Here is an 18,234-nt window from a genome sequence, read left to right as displayed (position 1 = left end):
ATATATATAGTACAATCAAAAATTTTAAATTAGAACTATTAGTTTATGACAAAATTATAATTTGAACTTACTGACAAATTAATTTTCAAACTCTTAATTTTTAACATTTTTGAGAATCTTAATTATTTTATTTTAGATAAATTTGTTTTATTTTTAATAGTAGTGAAAAGTTAAAAGTTTGAAAAATAATTGGGCATTAAATTCAAATGCTAATTGTTTATAGAAAAAAAAAACTATTTTTATTTTTTTCTTGTAATTGTCTTAATACATATTAGATTTTTTTTAAAAAAATTAATGGGTCTGAAAAAGTTCGGACCTGCTAAGTGCTAAAAAGCTCGAGATGTGAGATCCGACACCCACATGATGATGGATCTTACCGTTTTAAAAGAACAATTTTGAAAAAAAAAAAACCTTGAACGAGAGCTCCCCAACGCCGCCTTGTTATAGAGTGTCAATCCATCATCAAGTTTATTATTTTTCTTTCTATTTAAGGATTATAATTTTTTTCGCTAGAATTTAAAAGCTTTTTTGAATTTAATATTAAAAATGCTCAAGCAATCATTGAATAGAAACAAAACTAATAAACGTCAGTAAATCGGCGGTTCCCCAACAAGGCGTCGTTGGAGAGCTCTCTACTAAAAGTTTATCCGACAATTTAGAGTTCCTGTTGAGCTAATTACATTAGGCCTATTTGCTATTTGGGTTTTACTATTTAGACTATGTAATTTGGTGAAATCAAAATCTCTTATTTCTATATTTTTTATTATGTATGTGGGTCCCTTATTTGTAAGCCTTTGGATCATGATTCTTTTGATCCAAAGGCTCATAGTGTTAGCCTCTTCTCTTAAGGAGCTAAAATGCGAAATTAGAATATGAGAGAAAAGATAGAGTGAAGTAGAGAATGAGAAAAGAAGTGGGCGAAAAGAGAGAAAACCCTAGGCTTGGTTTTGATCTTGCTTCTATCAAGAAGGATGTGAGATCTTCCTTGTCAGGTGTGGTTTACACCATTTGGATAGAGCTAGAGATTGTTGGAGCTCTTTTTTATATCTTGGAGTTAAGGTGATATTTTTCTCATTTGAATCTCTCTTATAATCTCCAAATTTATAGTGGAAGCTTCTTTGTATTGTTCTCCCGTGGATGTAGTCATAGCCGAACCACATAAATCCTTGTGTTCTTATGATTTGGTTTATTTTGTTATTGCTCTTGTGATTGATTCTCAATTGGATGCTTGTAGAGAGTGGGTTGTGAAATTGCCCACCAAGTGTTTGTGAAATTGTCACAATATTCTTCACCCTCATTTAACAACAGTTCCATTCCCAAATAATTTTTATTTTGAAATAGGCACTTAGGACTCGCTTATCTTTATTTAAAAGTAATAGTGTTGTTTGATAAGGTATCACCTAAGGTGTACTACTTGTTATGACAAGCGCACCAATAGAAACGATAAAACATCGATCACAAAGTAGACAAACTATAAAAATAGTAAAAAAAACAACTATAAGAACTTAAGTGAAAAATCGTTTGCAGAAAAAAAAAAAGAAAAAACTATGGCTGAAGAAGGAGAGAACTTCAGTATACGAAAAATGGAGTACAATATGTTAGAATTACAATACACTGTATTGCCTCTAGGGTAAAAAAAAGGAAAAAGTAATTCCTTAACAGGCTCAGGCTGCTCAGAGTCCTCTGTTTCCACCACAGACGTTCCTTTCTTTCTTCACATCTAATACTACTAAAATAAAGTACAATATACCAAAATCATCTTATCAGTTTTTTTCTACAACAACTTTATAAATTGTAAATTAGAACCTCTACTTTTGAAGTTATAATTTCATTCCATTATTTTGTCTTTTTTTCCTTCTGAGAGAAAAAGGTAGCATATATATATATATATATACTATCTGCTTCGTTTATTTTTTTTAAAATAAACTTAACTGAAAATATGAATCAATTAGAATTCAAACTTAGAAGACCTCATATATCTATCATTAAATATTTTACCACTTACGATAGAGACAGTCAGTCATTTCCATTGTTTTGTCACATCCAAAATCTCAATGACTAAAGGTTTCAAAAAAAAAAAGGCACACTTATTACTTTATTAGTGGAAGCTTTCGAGCTGCCACATGCAAAAGCACTTTTGGGATGTTGGAAAGGGGGAGAGTTGAGTCAGCTCTTTGTCACCTCCCAAGCAAATCTCTTCATGACATAACAAAAAAACAAAAAAAAAAAAAANGGACCAAAAAAAAAAAAAAAAGTATTTTGTTAGGTTCTCCTCTTTCCACATGGATCATTACCCTTTCTCTTTATTTTTTTTGTTCTTATTATATATTATTTAATTTAAGGTAAATTTTAAGTACCAACTCTCTCATTTTGTAATTTCTCATTTTAGTATTATGTGATTTAAAGTGTATCGATTTAGTATTTTGTAATTTTATTTTTTTTCTCTTTTCGTCAGCTCATTCGTTAACATTTCGTTAAATTATATACAAAAAACTTCAGATACCGCACATAAGTTTATCGAATATTTATTTTAGACTTTTTAGTTTTAACTTTGTTCCTGATTTAACGAAAAAAATTAGTAGAGGGGATAATAAAAAGAGAAAAATAAAATAATGAAGTACTAAATTGATACACTTTAAACCACAACGTACTAAAATAAAAAAGTACGAAACTACAGGAGTGATATTTTAAATTTTTTCCTTTCTTTTAATGCTTTACACTAAACTATACATGTCTACATTCGAAAAGTTGATGATGGAACAAATAAGCCATTTAATTAGTAGCAAAGATAAAAGTAATAAAAAAAAAGGGAAAAAAAGTCTTAGAAGCACCTGGGTTATTTGGGAACTAATATAGTTTTAATAAATTTATTATATTAAAAAAAAATAGTTACAAAATATGTACAGTTTTAATGAAAAAGTAAGAATAAAATTAGGTTGGTTACCTACTCTTTAACAAATAAAGTTCGAATAAACAATGATTACGACATAATTTGGCGTCGATATGGCGGTGGCTAAAATCATCTGTTTATATACTTTGAAAATTTCAAAAAAAAAATTAAAAGTACTTTTAATTTTTTTTTCTTCTTTTAATGCTATAAAATTACGGCGGCATTTGTCTCCAGAAAGCATTTATTTATGATGGCGATTATCATCGCAATATTATAGTATTTGAGGAGAGAAAAATATTAAAATCCCTTTAATTTTGAGCCTTAAATCATAAAAATAGGTTTGGAAATTCAATCCCATGTATATATAGTGCTTTTTCTAGTGCAAATTTGTGCTTGTATTTTAATAAAAAAGGATAAAAATATCTAAAATATTTTTCAAAACTTTTAAAGTATCTAATATACTTCTAATTGACTAAAATGTCCTTATTGATTTTTAAAAATTTCTTCAAAGACTTTCAAATTCCTAGAGTTTACTAATAAAATTTGAGATTTAGAAGCATATTTTGATAATTTAAAAATAAATTTAAAAATTTTGAATAGTAGTCGAAAGTAAATAAGCAAAAGCTAATGAAAAGGGCCAAAAAGTTGGACCAATCACATGTTTCTAGATCAAGCTTTTATGTATATCATATCAATTTTATATTTCTAAACAATAAAAAAATATATTCCTTGTCAAAGATTCTATGAAAGAAAAGTTACTTTGAATGTGAATTTGAAGGCGTAAATGACATCAAATTGGCTCAAATCCTTCCCTTAGAGAGTGTCATTCTGAACCAATTTGATCTGATTTTTCTTGATGAATTGAGTGCCTAAAAGTTTTAAGATCATGTTTGGATGTCGGGATAAGATTATTTAGTAATAACTTATTCGGCATAAAATTCTTTTATGTGTAATAAGAAATTAGAAAATTAGTGTTCGCTTCTTAAAAGCTTTTGGTATTCATGACATGGTAGAATAGAATGTTCACCTATATGCAGATTTATCTTATTACAAATACATAGCTTAAAGGCCAAATATACTATTTTATTCTACCAAATATTTTTAGCTTCTTGAGTAAAATAAAAGGTCGCGCCGAATAGAATATTTATGTATCCAAACAAGGCTTAAGGTGCAACGCTCCATTTCCCAGGAGGTTAGCTATCCTAGAACTATACGTACTCTAGCTTCGTAATGTTTAAGCCTCATAACCTCTTGGATCTTAGTCACAACTCCAAATATTATAACTGGGTTAAATGATTTAGCCCTATTATATCTTATATATATAGGACTATTCTAAATCTGATGAAATGTCATATTCCTCCCCCCTCTCCCCTCCCCTCGCCCCACTTTAAGCCTTAATGTTTTCGTTAGGCTTAAGCATATTCACAAGCACCAGGTGATGTAAAACTCAGTTCACTAGCATTTAGCTGACCTTATAGGGAGTTGCTCTTCACCTATAACGGTCATCAGTTGGGAAGCTTGCTCTACCCGCTGTATAATCCTAGTTTAGTCGAGACTTATCTCACATTTCCAGCTGGTGATTGGCTTTGATATCAACTATGACACCCTGCTTCTCAGAGGGTTATCTATTCTAGAACTATTATGGCTCTAGCATGCTTAACCCTCTTATCCTCGAGTTTAGTCACGGTCCAAAATGCTATACCTGGATTAAAAGTTTTAGCTATATACACACGACTATTTCAAATCCTAGAGATGTCACATAAGGCATGTTTGATTCGATGTTTGTATCTGAATGGAACAAACCTAACCTACTTTGTAACATATTAATATTCTTTAAGGACACACTTTACCAATGATAATAATATACTTCATAATTCACTACCATACACAATTATAAACAAACTTAGGATGTAAACAAAATTGCAGTCCACATTGAAATTAAAAGTATTGCAATATGGCTCACTAAGCATCCAAAAGACAAAAGGGTTAGGATAAACAAGTACATGGTAAAGTTTACATTGCACTAAAGATGCATCCATGTAAAGCAAAGTGTAGTGTCTCCAAAGGCAACTTTTATGCCCTACTATAGTCATAGGGTAAGATTACATTGTCCCTACTAGAATCTAGAAAATTTCTTTTTTCCATTTCCTCAAGGTGTCAATGTATTATAAAGGATTTAAATGCCCTCAATCTAGGGTTTTTTTTAAGATTGTTTGAAATTTCAAAAGCATCTTGAGAAAAAGGGTATAATAATTGTTATAATGCCCCCAAGCAAATAAGAGTTGAAAACAAAACATATGACTATGAGTGCTAAAAAAAAAAAAATCTTGTTTCTTGTGTTATATAGAAATTAGAATTCAAGCATGCATATAATGTGAAAGGTTTCTCTAGTTATGAGAGTAAGATTTTTTTTTTAGTGTAAGAGCATACAAAAACGAATAATTAAATATAAATTTAAAGATAATCACNTTTTTTCCATTTCCTCAAGGTGTCAATGTATTATAAAGGATTTAAATGCCCTCAATCTAGGGTTTTTTTTAAGATTGTTTGAAATTTCAAAAGCACCCCTCCCTACGTCGTTTAATTAGTACGTGCATTTTTATTTTTACCATACTGTTGTTCAAAAATTAAATTTATATTTAATTATTCGTTTTTGTATGCTCTTACACTAAAAAAAAAATCTTGTTTCTTGTGTTATATAGAAATTAGAATTCAAGCATGCATATAATGTGAAAGGTTTCTCTAGTTATGAGAGTAAGATTTTTTTTTTAGTGTAAGAGCATACAAAAACGAATAATTAAATATAAATTTAAAGATAATCACCAGCTTAGAGGCTGTTTGTAAGACATGATATGTCAATGTATAAAAAAAAATAAAATAAAAGGCTAGTTGTAACGACCTGACTTGCCAGCAATAATAACTCGTAGGCCTAAACAATCGGCCCAAAATGTTTAAGCTCAGTTATTATTACTAGCGTGTAGATCTCATATAAACTAATCAGAATCAGTATCTCATCCGATATGAAACTATTGGGGTGTTATACTACTATCCTCCAACTGTCATTAAGGGAGGTTTTGGAGGAGGTGAGAGAGAGAGAAAAGAAAAAAATTAAAAAAAAACAAAAAAGGGGGGGACAAGTGCAAAAGTAATTGTGTCCCCACATGTGGAAATGTGGAAACCAACAAATCCCCATTCCTTCCTTGTACACACACCTTTTACTCCCTCCCAGCTGTGTTAAAAAGGAGGGGGAAGAACTTGGAGGAGAAAAGAAGAAAAAAAAAAAACACCAAAAAAACAAATGCCTTCCCCTGGTTGGACCTGCTGCCCCTGACACCTCTCCATTATATAATCACTCTCTGAAACCACAAACCAAACCAACATCCACAAAACACACACACACACACACACACACACACACACACACACACACACACACTCTCTTCACTATATTTGTAGTTGCTTGTGTTTGGTTCCTCTATAGAGAGAGAGAGAGAGAGAGAGAGAGAGAGAGAGGCATATATAAATATATATTGTAGGAAGAGTTTTAATGGAGGTGATAGAGGAGTGGAGGGTGTTGGGTGGTGGAGCATACTCAGGAAGGCATAAATCTCACACTGATATGCAACCAGGTCTACTGACTCTACTACTGCTTGTAGTTGCTTGTGTTTCTTTTTTCCCTTTTTTTTTATAACAAATTTTTTTTTTTTTAAAGTTTTTTTACTTCTTTATGCTTGATTTGTGAGATGAGTTTATTGCACTTGTTCAAATGTGTTTCTGTTAATGGTTTTTTCTTGATTAAGTTGTTCTGGTTTTTAAGTAGTGAGAAATAAGACCATTTTTTTCTTTTTCTTTTTTCTTTTTCTTTTTTGCTTTTTGGGATTTTTTTTTTTTTGAAGGATATATGCTCTTTCATAGTAATCAATCAATCTATTGTTGGTCCCACTTCTCAATTTCCAAGGCATTAATTTATTTTTTTCCCCTTTTTGAGGTATTTTTTGCAATTTTTCTTTTTTGCAATTGGTATTTCTATTTAGGTACAGATTAATTGCAACAAAAATTCTGATTTGGAGTACAGAATAATAATTTTATTTTCATTATTTCTGTTAAAATCTGAGACCTTTATTAGTTAATATCATTAAATTCTGATTTGTTCATTTCCTTTCTTTTTTTTTTCATTATTTATAATTTTTTGTTCCAGCTCTACCTGTTAGTTTAATTCAATGCCATGTGACTAATTCAATACCTTCTTGTATTCATTTTCTGATAACATTTGGATTCTTTATGTCATACAAACTCTCTCTCTCTCTCTCTCTATATATATATATATTATAGAGAGAGAGAGAGAGAGAGAGTTGTGCTGGTATGCTTTTGGAAGCACGGAGGTTCCGTGCTTTCAAGTCGTTTTCAATGTTTGGACTTTCGAATCGACGATCGGCTCCGTTAGAGTTGACTAGAGTATTTGAAGTACCTAAAATAAATTTTGTAGTTTTTCGATATCATTTGCCTAGTGATCGAAGCGGGCTCAAAATCAATAATTTTAACGGCCGTGGTGAGCCGGTTGCAAGTTTAACGGTTGTAGAAATATCCAAATCACATGAAATTTGATAGAAAATTTTTTACACCATATAAACAAGATCATAACTTTGATCTAAAATTTTAATGTCATATCATCATATTTTATAAGATTTTTTTCAAGCGTTGATTTTGAGCCACTTCGATCACTAGGCAAATGATATCGAAAAATCGCAAAATTTATTTTCTAGATACTTCAAATACTCTAGATTAAGTCTGACGGAGTCGATCGTCGATTCGAATGTCCGAACATCGAAAACAAAGTGGAAGCACGGAGCCCTCCGTGCTTCCATAAGCATTCTAGCCGCTATATATATTGATTAAATTATTTGAACATTTTATACAAATTTTCATTTAGGATTGTAAAGCTTCAATTTTCTTATGATTTCCCTTGTAGAATGACTAACTCACTCTTGTAGTTAAATTCAAACATTCTTCTTAGATCTCGGTACTAGGAGCGTAGTTGGATAATTTAAAGCTTCCAGAGAACTACTATTTGGGTATATCTATTCGAGGAAGCACTCATATATACTTTTTTTCTTCCTAAGAAATTCTCCTCTATTTTCGGCTTTGAGAGCTTATTTTTTAGCTACACCGCCGCAGCGAAAGCTCCAAAGAGTTTGTTCTTCAACCACCTGAAACTTACAAGCTTTTTTGCTTTTTGAAAAAAAATAAAGCTATTTAAGAAGTCGGGCCAGATAGGGATAGAAGTTTTTTAGGATAAGATTGCTTCTGCGAGTTTTAGTTTTATTGAAAACTATCTCACTTCCTATACTTTCTTCGACTATAGTCATTGGTTTTGCAATGAAAGTGGTTTCTTCGACTCGCGAACTCGACACATTCGAATGAAATGCTTTTGAGTAGCTTCTTCTGGGTGTTCTTTTCTTCTTTTCTTGTGTTATTGAATGTTGTGTTTTCTAAACTTAGCACATTGATAATTGGATTATTCAGGAGAGGAAGATCTATGGGAGTACTTTCCATGCCCCTTCTGCTACATTGATGTCGAGGTGCCGTTTCTCTGCGACCATCTGCAGGAAGAGCATTGCTTCGACACGAAAAATGCGGTAAAAGAATGAAGAGATCAATACACTCTTGATTGCTTTAAGTGCTATTTTGTATTATATAACTTGTACTTATAATTGTGTTTAATCTTATTGTAAACCTGAAAAATGAATGGAAGTTTGATTCGCCGCATTGTTCATTTTAACTGCATTGATAGCTAAGATGGTTCTTCGCAATCTGACGGATAACTTACAGCCAGACATTTTCATTTTCTCGACCTACAGAACTCCTCTCGGCCTTCTTCGTTTTCTGAGGAAAACAAATCGACCTCTATACGCGGGAATGCGTTTACGATGCAAATGGTTTTTCTCTTCTTATTTTGAGACCTAAAACTCTTGTTGATCTTTCCTTCCACTTAAATCTTATATCTTTCTCTCGCAGTCATTCGCATCGTAATTTTGTATGCGCATGAAGATCGTAAAAGTAGTAGTTACGCATTCTCGTAATGCATGAATATTTTGCTTCAACTTGTTCTCACACGAAATTGAACCCTTCTAAGCTTGTCTTTTCGGGCATGTAAACTCGATTAAGTTGCGAAGTCATGCCGTGTCTCAGGTATGCCCTATGTGCGCGGACAATCCCGGGAAGGATATGATCACTCACTTTGTCATGCAACACTCGCATTTATTGAAGGTAATTGAGCGCATTTTCGCAATTGTTACTTGAAGTATAGTAAATTTACGTACTTTGTCGGTAGTTAACAGCAGCTTTGACAATATCTGTACTGTTTTCTGACGAAAACTGATTAGTTCAGTTGATCAAATTTGAGAATGCACTATAGTTGAAGCAAGATATCTACATTATTATTGAGTTATTGTTATTTTTTTTAATACAGAGAAGGAGATCTCATAAAGCAAGCTTGTGGATGAATGACTCGGGACCGATTGAAAAGGAGCGATACGAAATCAGTTCGTTTTCTGACGTAGCCTCCAACAGCAGGAGAAGACATTCTGCTGAATCTGCTCCTGATCCGCTTCTGTCGTCGTTCTTATGCAACACGAATTTCCTCGATACTAATTCCGGAGAAGCAAATCACGAGAGTGAACTCACGTCAGGCGACTCGCAGAATCGGAGGTATTTTTAGCTAAATTTCTAGGATTATATGATAGTTCGGCACAGATTGATCATTTGATTCCAACCACTGTCGAAAAGCAGCAACAGCATCAGAATTTCTGATAACAAGGAAATAGTTGTATAGATCCAATCAAAGTTAAAAGCTGCAGCTTTTGTTTGCTCCAGGTCGGAGCATTGCTTATCGAACGAACAACGCGAGCGGGATCTTGAAGAGAAGATGCAGAGAATCGAGTTCCTTCGACAAGTTATCGCTTCAACCATTTTCTGAAGCTTTTCGAGAAGATGCAGTACTGCTACATTCGCTCGAGCTGGTCATCGAAGCCCGTGGAGAGATTTTTCGACTCCTCTTTGGCTCTTCCTTTGTAAATTTTCATTTGGAGATTGCCTATCTTTTATGTACTCTACCGAACTTCGCGTCTTATATTACGCGAGATTGATAATTATATGATTACTATAAACCCTACAATCCTTGGCTCTTCTTTTCGTCGTAGTTAGCTCAGCGATTAACATTTAAGAATGAGAATAATTATATGTTGATGCGACATTGCCTAAATATGAAATGATGAATATGCATTTGCGAATAATGCAATGCTTCTTGTCATCTTTCTCTGTTTAAGTGTATTTTAGCATAGCTGTTAAGTACGTTGAACTGTGAAAAATCATGATCTTATGAACTAGGTAGTTAATTTGGAAAGGTATTAAAAAATCACGATATTTGTTGTCCAAATATTTCAAATACTTTAGATCAACTTAGCCTGAATCTAAAATTTGAATCAAACTCGACCAAAATTTGTAGTTAGGATTGGGCCGATTCGGTTTTCAATTTGTAACCAAACTAAGGACACCCCTAGTTACTATTTTGTTCAAGGGTTTATGGTCTAAAATTTATGATTATTAGACTCCTAGGTTAAGAAATTGATATGCGGCATCAAGTACAAGGTGAAAATTAGAAAAATATAAATATAAAAAGGCTGATAAAAATAGTATCGAGTCCAAAAGTAGATTACTATGTTTTCCATTGAATATTATCAAATTACTTGACCAAATAAGATGAACAATAAGTTTCATTTTGTTTTACTTTTTTGTTGCTAATGGAAATTACATGAGAAAAAAAAAAAACAAAAAAAAACAAAACAGAGGAAATAATTACATAAGTTGCAATTTAATCAAAATTCGATAAAACCCCTCCATATTTGCACATACATTTCACTTCACTGAAGAACCATCATCTCATCTAACTAAGAAATCTTAATCTCTATTCAGTTTTGAAGCTTTTACCGGAAATATTAGCCGATGTAGCGAGATACAATTCAGCAACTCCTCGCCAGGAAATAAATTATTGTTCATCAGCAGCTCTCACATAAATCTACAAAGAATGGAGAGAAGAGTTCTGAGTTCAACCACTGTTCTCTGAACTAACAAATTTTGTTGTCAAGACATCCAGGAAAAAGGAAAAAGGAAATGAGCAAATTTAGTTGGAATTTTAAGAAAAATTACCAACTTAATTATATGTCGGTTACGGCCCAAAAAGGACATGAATTTTAATGAATTCATAAGTATCCCTTGGTAATTTTCTCTTGCAACTCTTCAAAACTCCATGCATCATTAACAGAATATTCACCTGAAGAGAATGAAAAAGTTTATTCGAATTACATGTTCATAAATTCAGTAAAACAGCAGTTCGGCGCGTGTGCGCACACATGCACACATAAGATTAATGCATGGAGCAACATTAATTGCAGATATCACATTCCTAGTAATATATACATCGACTTACCGATCAAGTCTCTCCGCAATGCAATCAAATGAGCACAACTGCAAATTCATGGATAAAGAGATTTAGACCAACCTATTTTAATGCCTTTTATATTGATAAGTACATAGCTAAAATGTGAAAAAGAACAGGAAAAATGAAACAATTTATTCCATCTGATGACATTTAATTCCAAACAAAAAAAAAACTCCCTAATCTGTAAATGTATTAATTATATCTTAAGTGGTTAAGATGCAATGAAAATCTTTCATTACACTGGAAGAATTCCTCTCCACCCTCAAATTACCTAACATCAATATCTCACAAAAGAGGGGGAACATACCTGGTGTCCCTGAAACTCCACTAAATAAAAAATTAGCAAAATTGCTCAGAAAAACCAAAACGATTTCTCAATCATTGAAGTCAGCATCAATGATCCATCTGGATGTATAGTGATTTAACAGAATCCCAACAATATTAATGCGCGACACAAGTTTAGAGAGGCCAGCAGCAGCGATAACTTGCAATTGCATTTTTCTTTTCTTTTCTCTTTTTTTTTTGTGGTCCAATATCGTCCAACAAGCAGTAAATGATAACTTGCAATTGCATTTTTCTCCATAATCTGTATTAAAGTCAAATCTATATTAAGCATCACCCCTTTTGTTTATGTTACGCATGGGGAGTCTAACAGATATCTATTGGTTTTTTTCCCCCTCCTTTTCCAACATTGTACATGCTGGACAATACTTTTCATTGGCAGATAAAATTGAAGTATCATAATGGAAGAATATAGTAAAATAACAAAACATTGAACAAAAAATATTTTACAAACGAAATTGTACACTACTTGCATGTATGCATGAAGGGCAATATGAACATTCTAAGGTAATTAATCCTAGAAAAATAGAAGTTACCTCCCTAGAGCTTTTCCAAAATCTGCACAAAGAGATCGAATGTATGTTCCTTTTGAGCAAGTTACTCGAAATATTAGATTTTGTCTGCAAGGAAATTTAAAAGCATTATAATCAACCAAAAATGTAATTTTAACAAATAAACATGATAATCAATCACTCCAATCTGGTCATTTGCTTTACAGCAGATTATCTATAGTAACAGCTAGTCTTTCATCAACTATTGTTGCAGGTGATGTGGCTACTACTTAATGTGAGGTGAATATTTAAAGGCATCAAATAATGCATTTACTTGAGAATCAATCAAGAGTTATCCACTTGACAAGATCTTTTAAGCCTCAATCTGCTAAATTTACCAGCCTGCAACATTGGTTTGGATATCCACTTGACAAGATATCTTGTTCTTGGATTTGAAGCATTAAAGAGATCTACACTTTTAAGGGTTATATCTTCATCCAAACGAAGGGCGAGTCCTTGAGGTTTGAACCTCACTCAATGAACAAGATTAAATAGTGCAATGAATGTCTCAAGGAAGAGGCATGCAGTGACAAGAAATAGGCTAGGACCAAACTATAATATATTATTATGCTTTATGCTTCCGTCCTCTTTTACTTTTATTTCTTGGTCGCTATTCAGTTACAATTTTGTGCATGCTTTATGATAAAGTATTGTAAATGATAGAAAATTAGATGTTGCATTTTTCATCTTGTATAATTTTGTTCATTTCATCCCCCTAACTTGTCACCACTGAGGCAACACCTAATAAGCCAGAAAACTAACAAATTGACAAAGAGACAGCAGTGTATTGATAATTTAGCTCAAAAAATGAAAGAAATATATCAAGTTACAAAATACCAATATGAGGTATCGACAAAAACTAGAGAAATTGTTTTGCATTAATCAGAATGGCACCTGTCTTCTAGGCTGCGTTCAATATCAAACTGGTATATTGATATACGCCTTGGTGACAGCTCAATCATCTCCCCCCTTCTTGCTTTCTCATACATCTTTTCACCGCCAACCTGTGACCAAGCATGAAATATGCCAGCAATTTGCTTAAAAATGGTACATGCCATGTCTCAAGAACAGCCGAGGTATAAATGTAAATATAAAATTCCACACTAGAAAGTGTCTGAGTGTAGTCTGTTTTGACATTTTATTAGTTGGAATTGAACCTTTAGATGGTAAAATAATTTATTAGGATATAAAGGAAATGGAACAAACCTTTCTCAGTGACCTAATAATTTTCGGCCTTTTATTCTTTTACTAATCTTTCAAAGCACGTGTGCTAATTCATATGGTTTCAGGAATTTTCCTTCAACTTACAACAGAGGTACAAGGGTGATTCAAAGGAACTGTGTGAACATCAACTTGCAACACAATCAATTCTCAAAACTATGACAGTTACTGATTCTTCAGAATATAAAGTAAAATGTAAAGAAAGATTACTAACCTTAATGGCAGAAAACATCGGAGGAACTTGCCATATCTCACCCAAGAAAGATGCAGCTGACTTCTTAATGTCTTCATCCTTGATATGCTCCCATGGTTCTCTTTGGATAACCTAGTCATACATAGTAATGTTACACGTGAATGTTTGAGGGAAGCTACAGAGTGACGGCAGCCATGTTAATTTAGTTTGCTTATAATAGGAAGGTACAAAGTAGGTGTATTAGAAGTCTCCGTCAGATATAATAAAATGTTCAAAATAGTAGGGCTGAGAGACTGCACAAACTTAAAAGAAACTCATGAAAGAATCAAGAAAACGAATTTTGACTCCACCTTCTTAAATTTATTATCAGAAATTGCAACATAATAAATTTCGAATTGAGCCTCAAGGCAACATAGGGTTGTTTGAAAGGAGGTAACTAGAAGCCCAGGAGAGCTTTTGGGAATGAAGTAACCCCTTCCATGCACTCCGTCTGAGCAAAGTGCAAACAACATGGAAGTCAGCTTACAAAACAACCAGACAGATACACTTTGATTTCCGCATATTGGTCAAGATTGTCGAAGGTCCTGAATCAAGAATAGAGGCTGATCAACTTTATCCTCAGCTGTTGCCGAAAACTGTTTCTGTGATATTTCTTAGCTCTTAGCGCCACTGTTTAGGCCTAACGTCTCTCCTCTTTCATATCCTTCATATTGCAGTCTTCTTTCACCCCCTTCATCTGTTTGAGCCCTTCCCACCCTTTTCTCCTAAATTCAATAAATTGATGTCTACCCCAGCCATAAATTAGAAATAGCTAGTTGTATCTGAAATAACTTGTTATAATAAATGTTGGCGCATTAGATGCCCAACATATTGTGAAAAAGCTCATTACTGATTAAATACTGGTAACACAACAAAGATTCACTAGATACAATATCCAGCGAGCAGTAATGTCAGCTAAAAATTCTGATGATTGTTTGATATACAGACCGGTGAATCAGCATCCCAAGTTGATGTAGCTTCTCCCAGCCGGAAAACACCACTATAACCTTTGAGCATACCTTGGTATCTGCAGAAGAAAATTTGAGACAAATTAAAATTTCCTTTTGTAGAAGTATTGCATAATATTATTAAATAGTTTAACTATCTGCATATGCACTGTGGTGTTCATTTGTTAGGATAAATACGTTAGTCCAAGGCGACCCAGTCAAAAGCAATTTCCTCTTCTTCTCTTGGCCTCTAAGGAACCAGTATCGGCCACAAATAGTCACCATTGCCATTTGCCAATGTTCGTTATGAAGTTAATGCTATATAGGCTTGGTTGCTTCAGGCATCAATAGCACTAAGCAATATGTTGAATAAAGAAAAACATATATCGAAGAATGATATAAAATTTTTAGATGATATACAGTTCTTTAGAACTCAAAGCAAACTCATCTTTGTCCAACTCATAGATATGTATTTAGAAATCAAGAAGTTAGTTGAATGGAGGAGTTAATAGATCCTAACAGGAATGAATACGCAGTTTTAGAGCATGATGAACAAAAGCACAGGAAAAATACTAGCTCATTGCATATGATTATCGTGCCAATCAAATGCTTAAATTTCCAGTAAATCAAAAGGGAGAGTTACTAGCAATTCCATATCATTCATTTGATACTAAACAAGGAAGCAAGCACTTATATTCCTCCATTTTGTTTATTTGCAATTAAATATAATAACTTTCTATTTGTTCTAAGAGTACGTTTGTTGAATTTATGGGATTTATGATAGCCGAACTGTTCTGCGAACACTTCCAATGACTCCAATTACCAAACACTGAAAAAATCTTCTTAACCTTGAAATTCAAGAATGATTTTAAAAATACATCTGATTCATAAAATGAAAAAAATTTGAAAGTTGTCCATATAGATAATTCTGATTCCATAGTTTAAATTTGGCCAAGAAGTTTTCGAGTTTCACCAAAACACCAAACAACGGTAAGAAATCAATGAATATATAGTCATTATCCTTTTGTGATCATAAAAAAATCTTCAGTAAATCAATTAACAACTAACAAGAAAAGCACAAATCATCCTTACGTTAGGACTTAGGAACATATTCTTCTGCTTTGCCCAGACAAACCATCAAAGTTAACTACCTTTTGTATTCTAATAAAGAACTAAGCAGAACAACCTTGCTTTAGTAATCAAGAGCAGTGTACCTTTCAACCAATTTGGTTGCTTTCCCAACACAAACAATCAGTAAACCAGTCGCCATAGGATCTAAAGTACCAGCGTGCCCAACCTGCAATCGAAAGTAGCAGATTGAACTCTGAAGTAGGTAGTCGCTCAAACTCGTATACCAGTTCAAACAAAAGAAAGCACCTTTTGCACTCTGACTAACCGCCGCAACTTCCCGCAAACAGTGAAAGAAGTCCAACCTGCCTTACGTATAATAGATGTTAAGCTTCAATCCAGTTCAGGCGGAAAAGCAAAAGCAAGATGGACAGAAGTCTCAAAGTTTCAAATTAGCAGTAGCACATTAAAATGAACAAAATAGTAACTAGGAAACATAAGAAACGGGCGAGTCATCAAAGCAAAGATTGTCATGCAATTGGCATTGTACTGCATGCCTAGCCTTTCATTGCTTCTGATTTCAAACAATTCGAATAAGTTCTGCTACAACTTAGCCATTCCTATACCATCAAATTATAGGAAATTCTGTTAAAGATGCCGCACATGCTATAAGATTAAGTAGAAAGATCAGAACTTTAAAGGCTAACAGAAGAAACCTATACCTTTAGGTTTGTCGACGAGCACTACGGTCCCCGACGGCCCGTCCCACCGCGGCGGGAGCCCCGTCCTCCGGCTGGCCAAGTAGGGCTCTCCTTCCTCCTGCTCATCCTCCTTTATGCCGCCACCGCGAAACACATTCTTCTTCTCGCTGGGGACTTTCTTCAAACACTTGAAGAACTCCTCCACCTTTCGCTCCGCCGTGGCCTTGCTCTTCAAATCAACCCCATCTTTCCTCTCCCCCGCCTCCTCCTCCTCGAAGAACACCAATCCCCTCTCATCCCTCTCGCCATCCCCATCACCGCCGCCGCCGCCACTATCGACCTTTTTGGATGCGGTCTTCTTCCTCGGCGGCGGCGGGGGGTCGTTGGAGGGGTCGACGAAGGCCTTGTCGAGGGACTGGTCGGGGAAGTACTTCTTCTCGAGGCGGTAGACCATGCGGTAGTGCTTGTCCTTCTCCCAGGGGAAGGCGAAGGCGTCGTGGAAGTAGAGCTCCTGCTCTCGCGCGTGGAGGCGGGGGAAGTCGACGACCTCGGGCCTCAGCTCCACCTCTCCGCCGCCGCCGCCATCGTCGTCGTCGTCGTCGTCGGAGGCGCCGTAGAGGCGACGGCGGCGCTTGCGGTAGTAGCGGCGCTTGGAGCGGTCCATGCCGGGGTCGGGGTCGGCATCGGAGTCCTCGGAGGGGGTCGGGGAGGGGGAGGAGGAGGAGGAGGAGAGAGATGGGGAGAGGGCGTAGCAGGATGAGGTCGTAGTAGAGGGGGTAGCGAGTGGAGGTGGTGGAGAAGGGGCGGAGGCGGAGGGAGGAGAGAGGGGGGAGGAGCTTCGTGGAGAGGGAGAGGGAGGAGGACGAGGAGGAGGAGCGGGGGAGGACGAGGAGGAGGGAGGAGAGGGTTCTCGCCATTACAAGCATTTTTAGAGAGAGAGAGAGAGAGAGAGAGAGAGACAACGGGTAGCGAATAGCGATGCAAACCGGACGGATCCGGGGCGGGAGGGGTTCTCCATTTTGTGCACCATTTTCTTGGCGGGTCGGATCTGATTTGAAGCATATTAATTTTTATCCTACTTCCGGGCTTCATGAACGTGAATATTTGATGCATCGAGCTGTGATATTAATTCCTGAATTATTCACAAATTATTGAAAATTCGAATTAAACTATTCGTTAATAAATTTTTTTTAAAAAAAAATATATTCGCGAATTTTTGAGCCAACCAAATAATTCGCGATTTATTTCCGAATTATTGAAAAATCTGAATAAAAATTTATGATTTTTATATTTAAATATATATTATCTTATATTTTATACCGAATCCGTTTTTTAAGTCGAATTTTTCAACAAATTTAAAAATTAGAAAACAAATTTTATCTATATTATACCCATATTTTTTGCCAAATCCGAATTAACTACTATGGTATCGAGATGGATCACAAAAAAAAAAAAAGAAAGAAAAAAAAAAAACACTTCTCATCGTCCTCTCTATAACTAAGCAAATAAGCGAATTTAGTTTCGGGTTTGGGTGCAAATTCATATACTGTGGAATAAAATTATCATCGAGCTAGAATTTATCAAAATTTTTATTTTTTACAGAAAAAATTATATAGGACATAGAGCTAAACGTCCGTTTCATTTTGATTCAGCTATCCAATCTTTTAAAAGCTTAATTTTGATAACTAATTTTTTAATTTATACAATATAAGTAATTTGGTGATTCTTAAATACAAATTTTAGACCAATTGCTCACTTTTATGGCATTATAGTTTCATAACTTAT

General features: G+C 34.5%; 2 protein-coding genes across 3 annotated transcripts; one reads left to right on the top strand and one right to left on the bottom strand.

Moving 5' to 3' along the window:
* Nucleotides 6,355–10,140, top strand: LOC109725958 (protein DEHYDRATION-INDUCED 19 homolog 5-like). 2 transcript variants are annotated; one of them, XM_020255367.1, is made up of 5 exons: nucleotides 6,355–6,519; nucleotides 8,414–8,526; nucleotides 9,056–9,157; nucleotides 9,360–9,598; nucleotides 9,764–10,140. In XM_020255367.1, exons 1-5 carry the CDS (start codon nucleotides 6,438–6,440, stop codon nucleotides 9,864–9,866), a joined length of 639 nt encoding a protein of 212 aa, XP_020110956.1. In that variant the 5' UTR covers nucleotides 6,355–6,437; the 3' UTR covers nucleotides 9,867–10,140. The 2 variants fall into 2 exon arrangements, with proteins under 2 accessions (XP_020110956.1, XP_020110958.1); XM_020255369.1 differs by having other exon boundaries at nucleotides 6,357–6,519; nucleotides 9,080–9,157.
* On the bottom strand, nucleotides 10,675–17,479 carry LOC109726027. Its single transcript, XM_020255458.1, is given in 12 exon segments — nucleotides 10,675–10,964; nucleotides 11,096–11,219; nucleotides 11,376–11,413; nucleotides 12,266–12,349; nucleotides 13,175–13,284; nucleotides 13,716–13,826; nucleotides 14,682–14,760; nucleotides 15,895–15,977; nucleotides 16,058–16,113; nucleotides 16,471–17,177; nucleotides 17,179–17,329; nucleotides 17,413–17,479. Coding segments are annotated over 11 exon segments (1,557 nt in total). The 3' UTR covers nucleotides 10,675–10,964; nucleotides 11,096–11,148.

This window comes from Ananas comosus, linkage group 20 (assembly GCF_001540865.1).
Source record: "Ananas comosus cultivar F153 linkage group 20, ASM154086v1, whole genome shotgun sequence".
Lineage (NCBI taxonomy): Eukaryota > Viridiplantae > Streptophyta > Magnoliopsida > Poales > Bromeliaceae > Ananas > Ananas comosus.
The sequence above is the reverse complement of the archived record's forward strand: the minus strand, read 5'-3'. Positions and strand labels throughout refer to the sequence as shown.

Coding starts and splice junctions, on each gene's coding strand:
- LOC109725958 (XM_020255367.1), top strand. CDS start 6,438: ATGGAGGTGATAGAGGAGTGGAGGGTGTTGGGTGGTGGAGCATACTCA. Junction 9,158..9,359: donor AACACTCGCATTTATTGAAG/GTAATTGAGCGC, acceptor TTTTTAATACAG/AGAAGGAGATCTCATAAAGC. Junction 9,599..9,763: donor GGCGACTCGCAGAATCGGAG/GTATTTTTAGCT, acceptor TGTTTGCTCCAG/GTCGGAGCATTGCTTATCGA.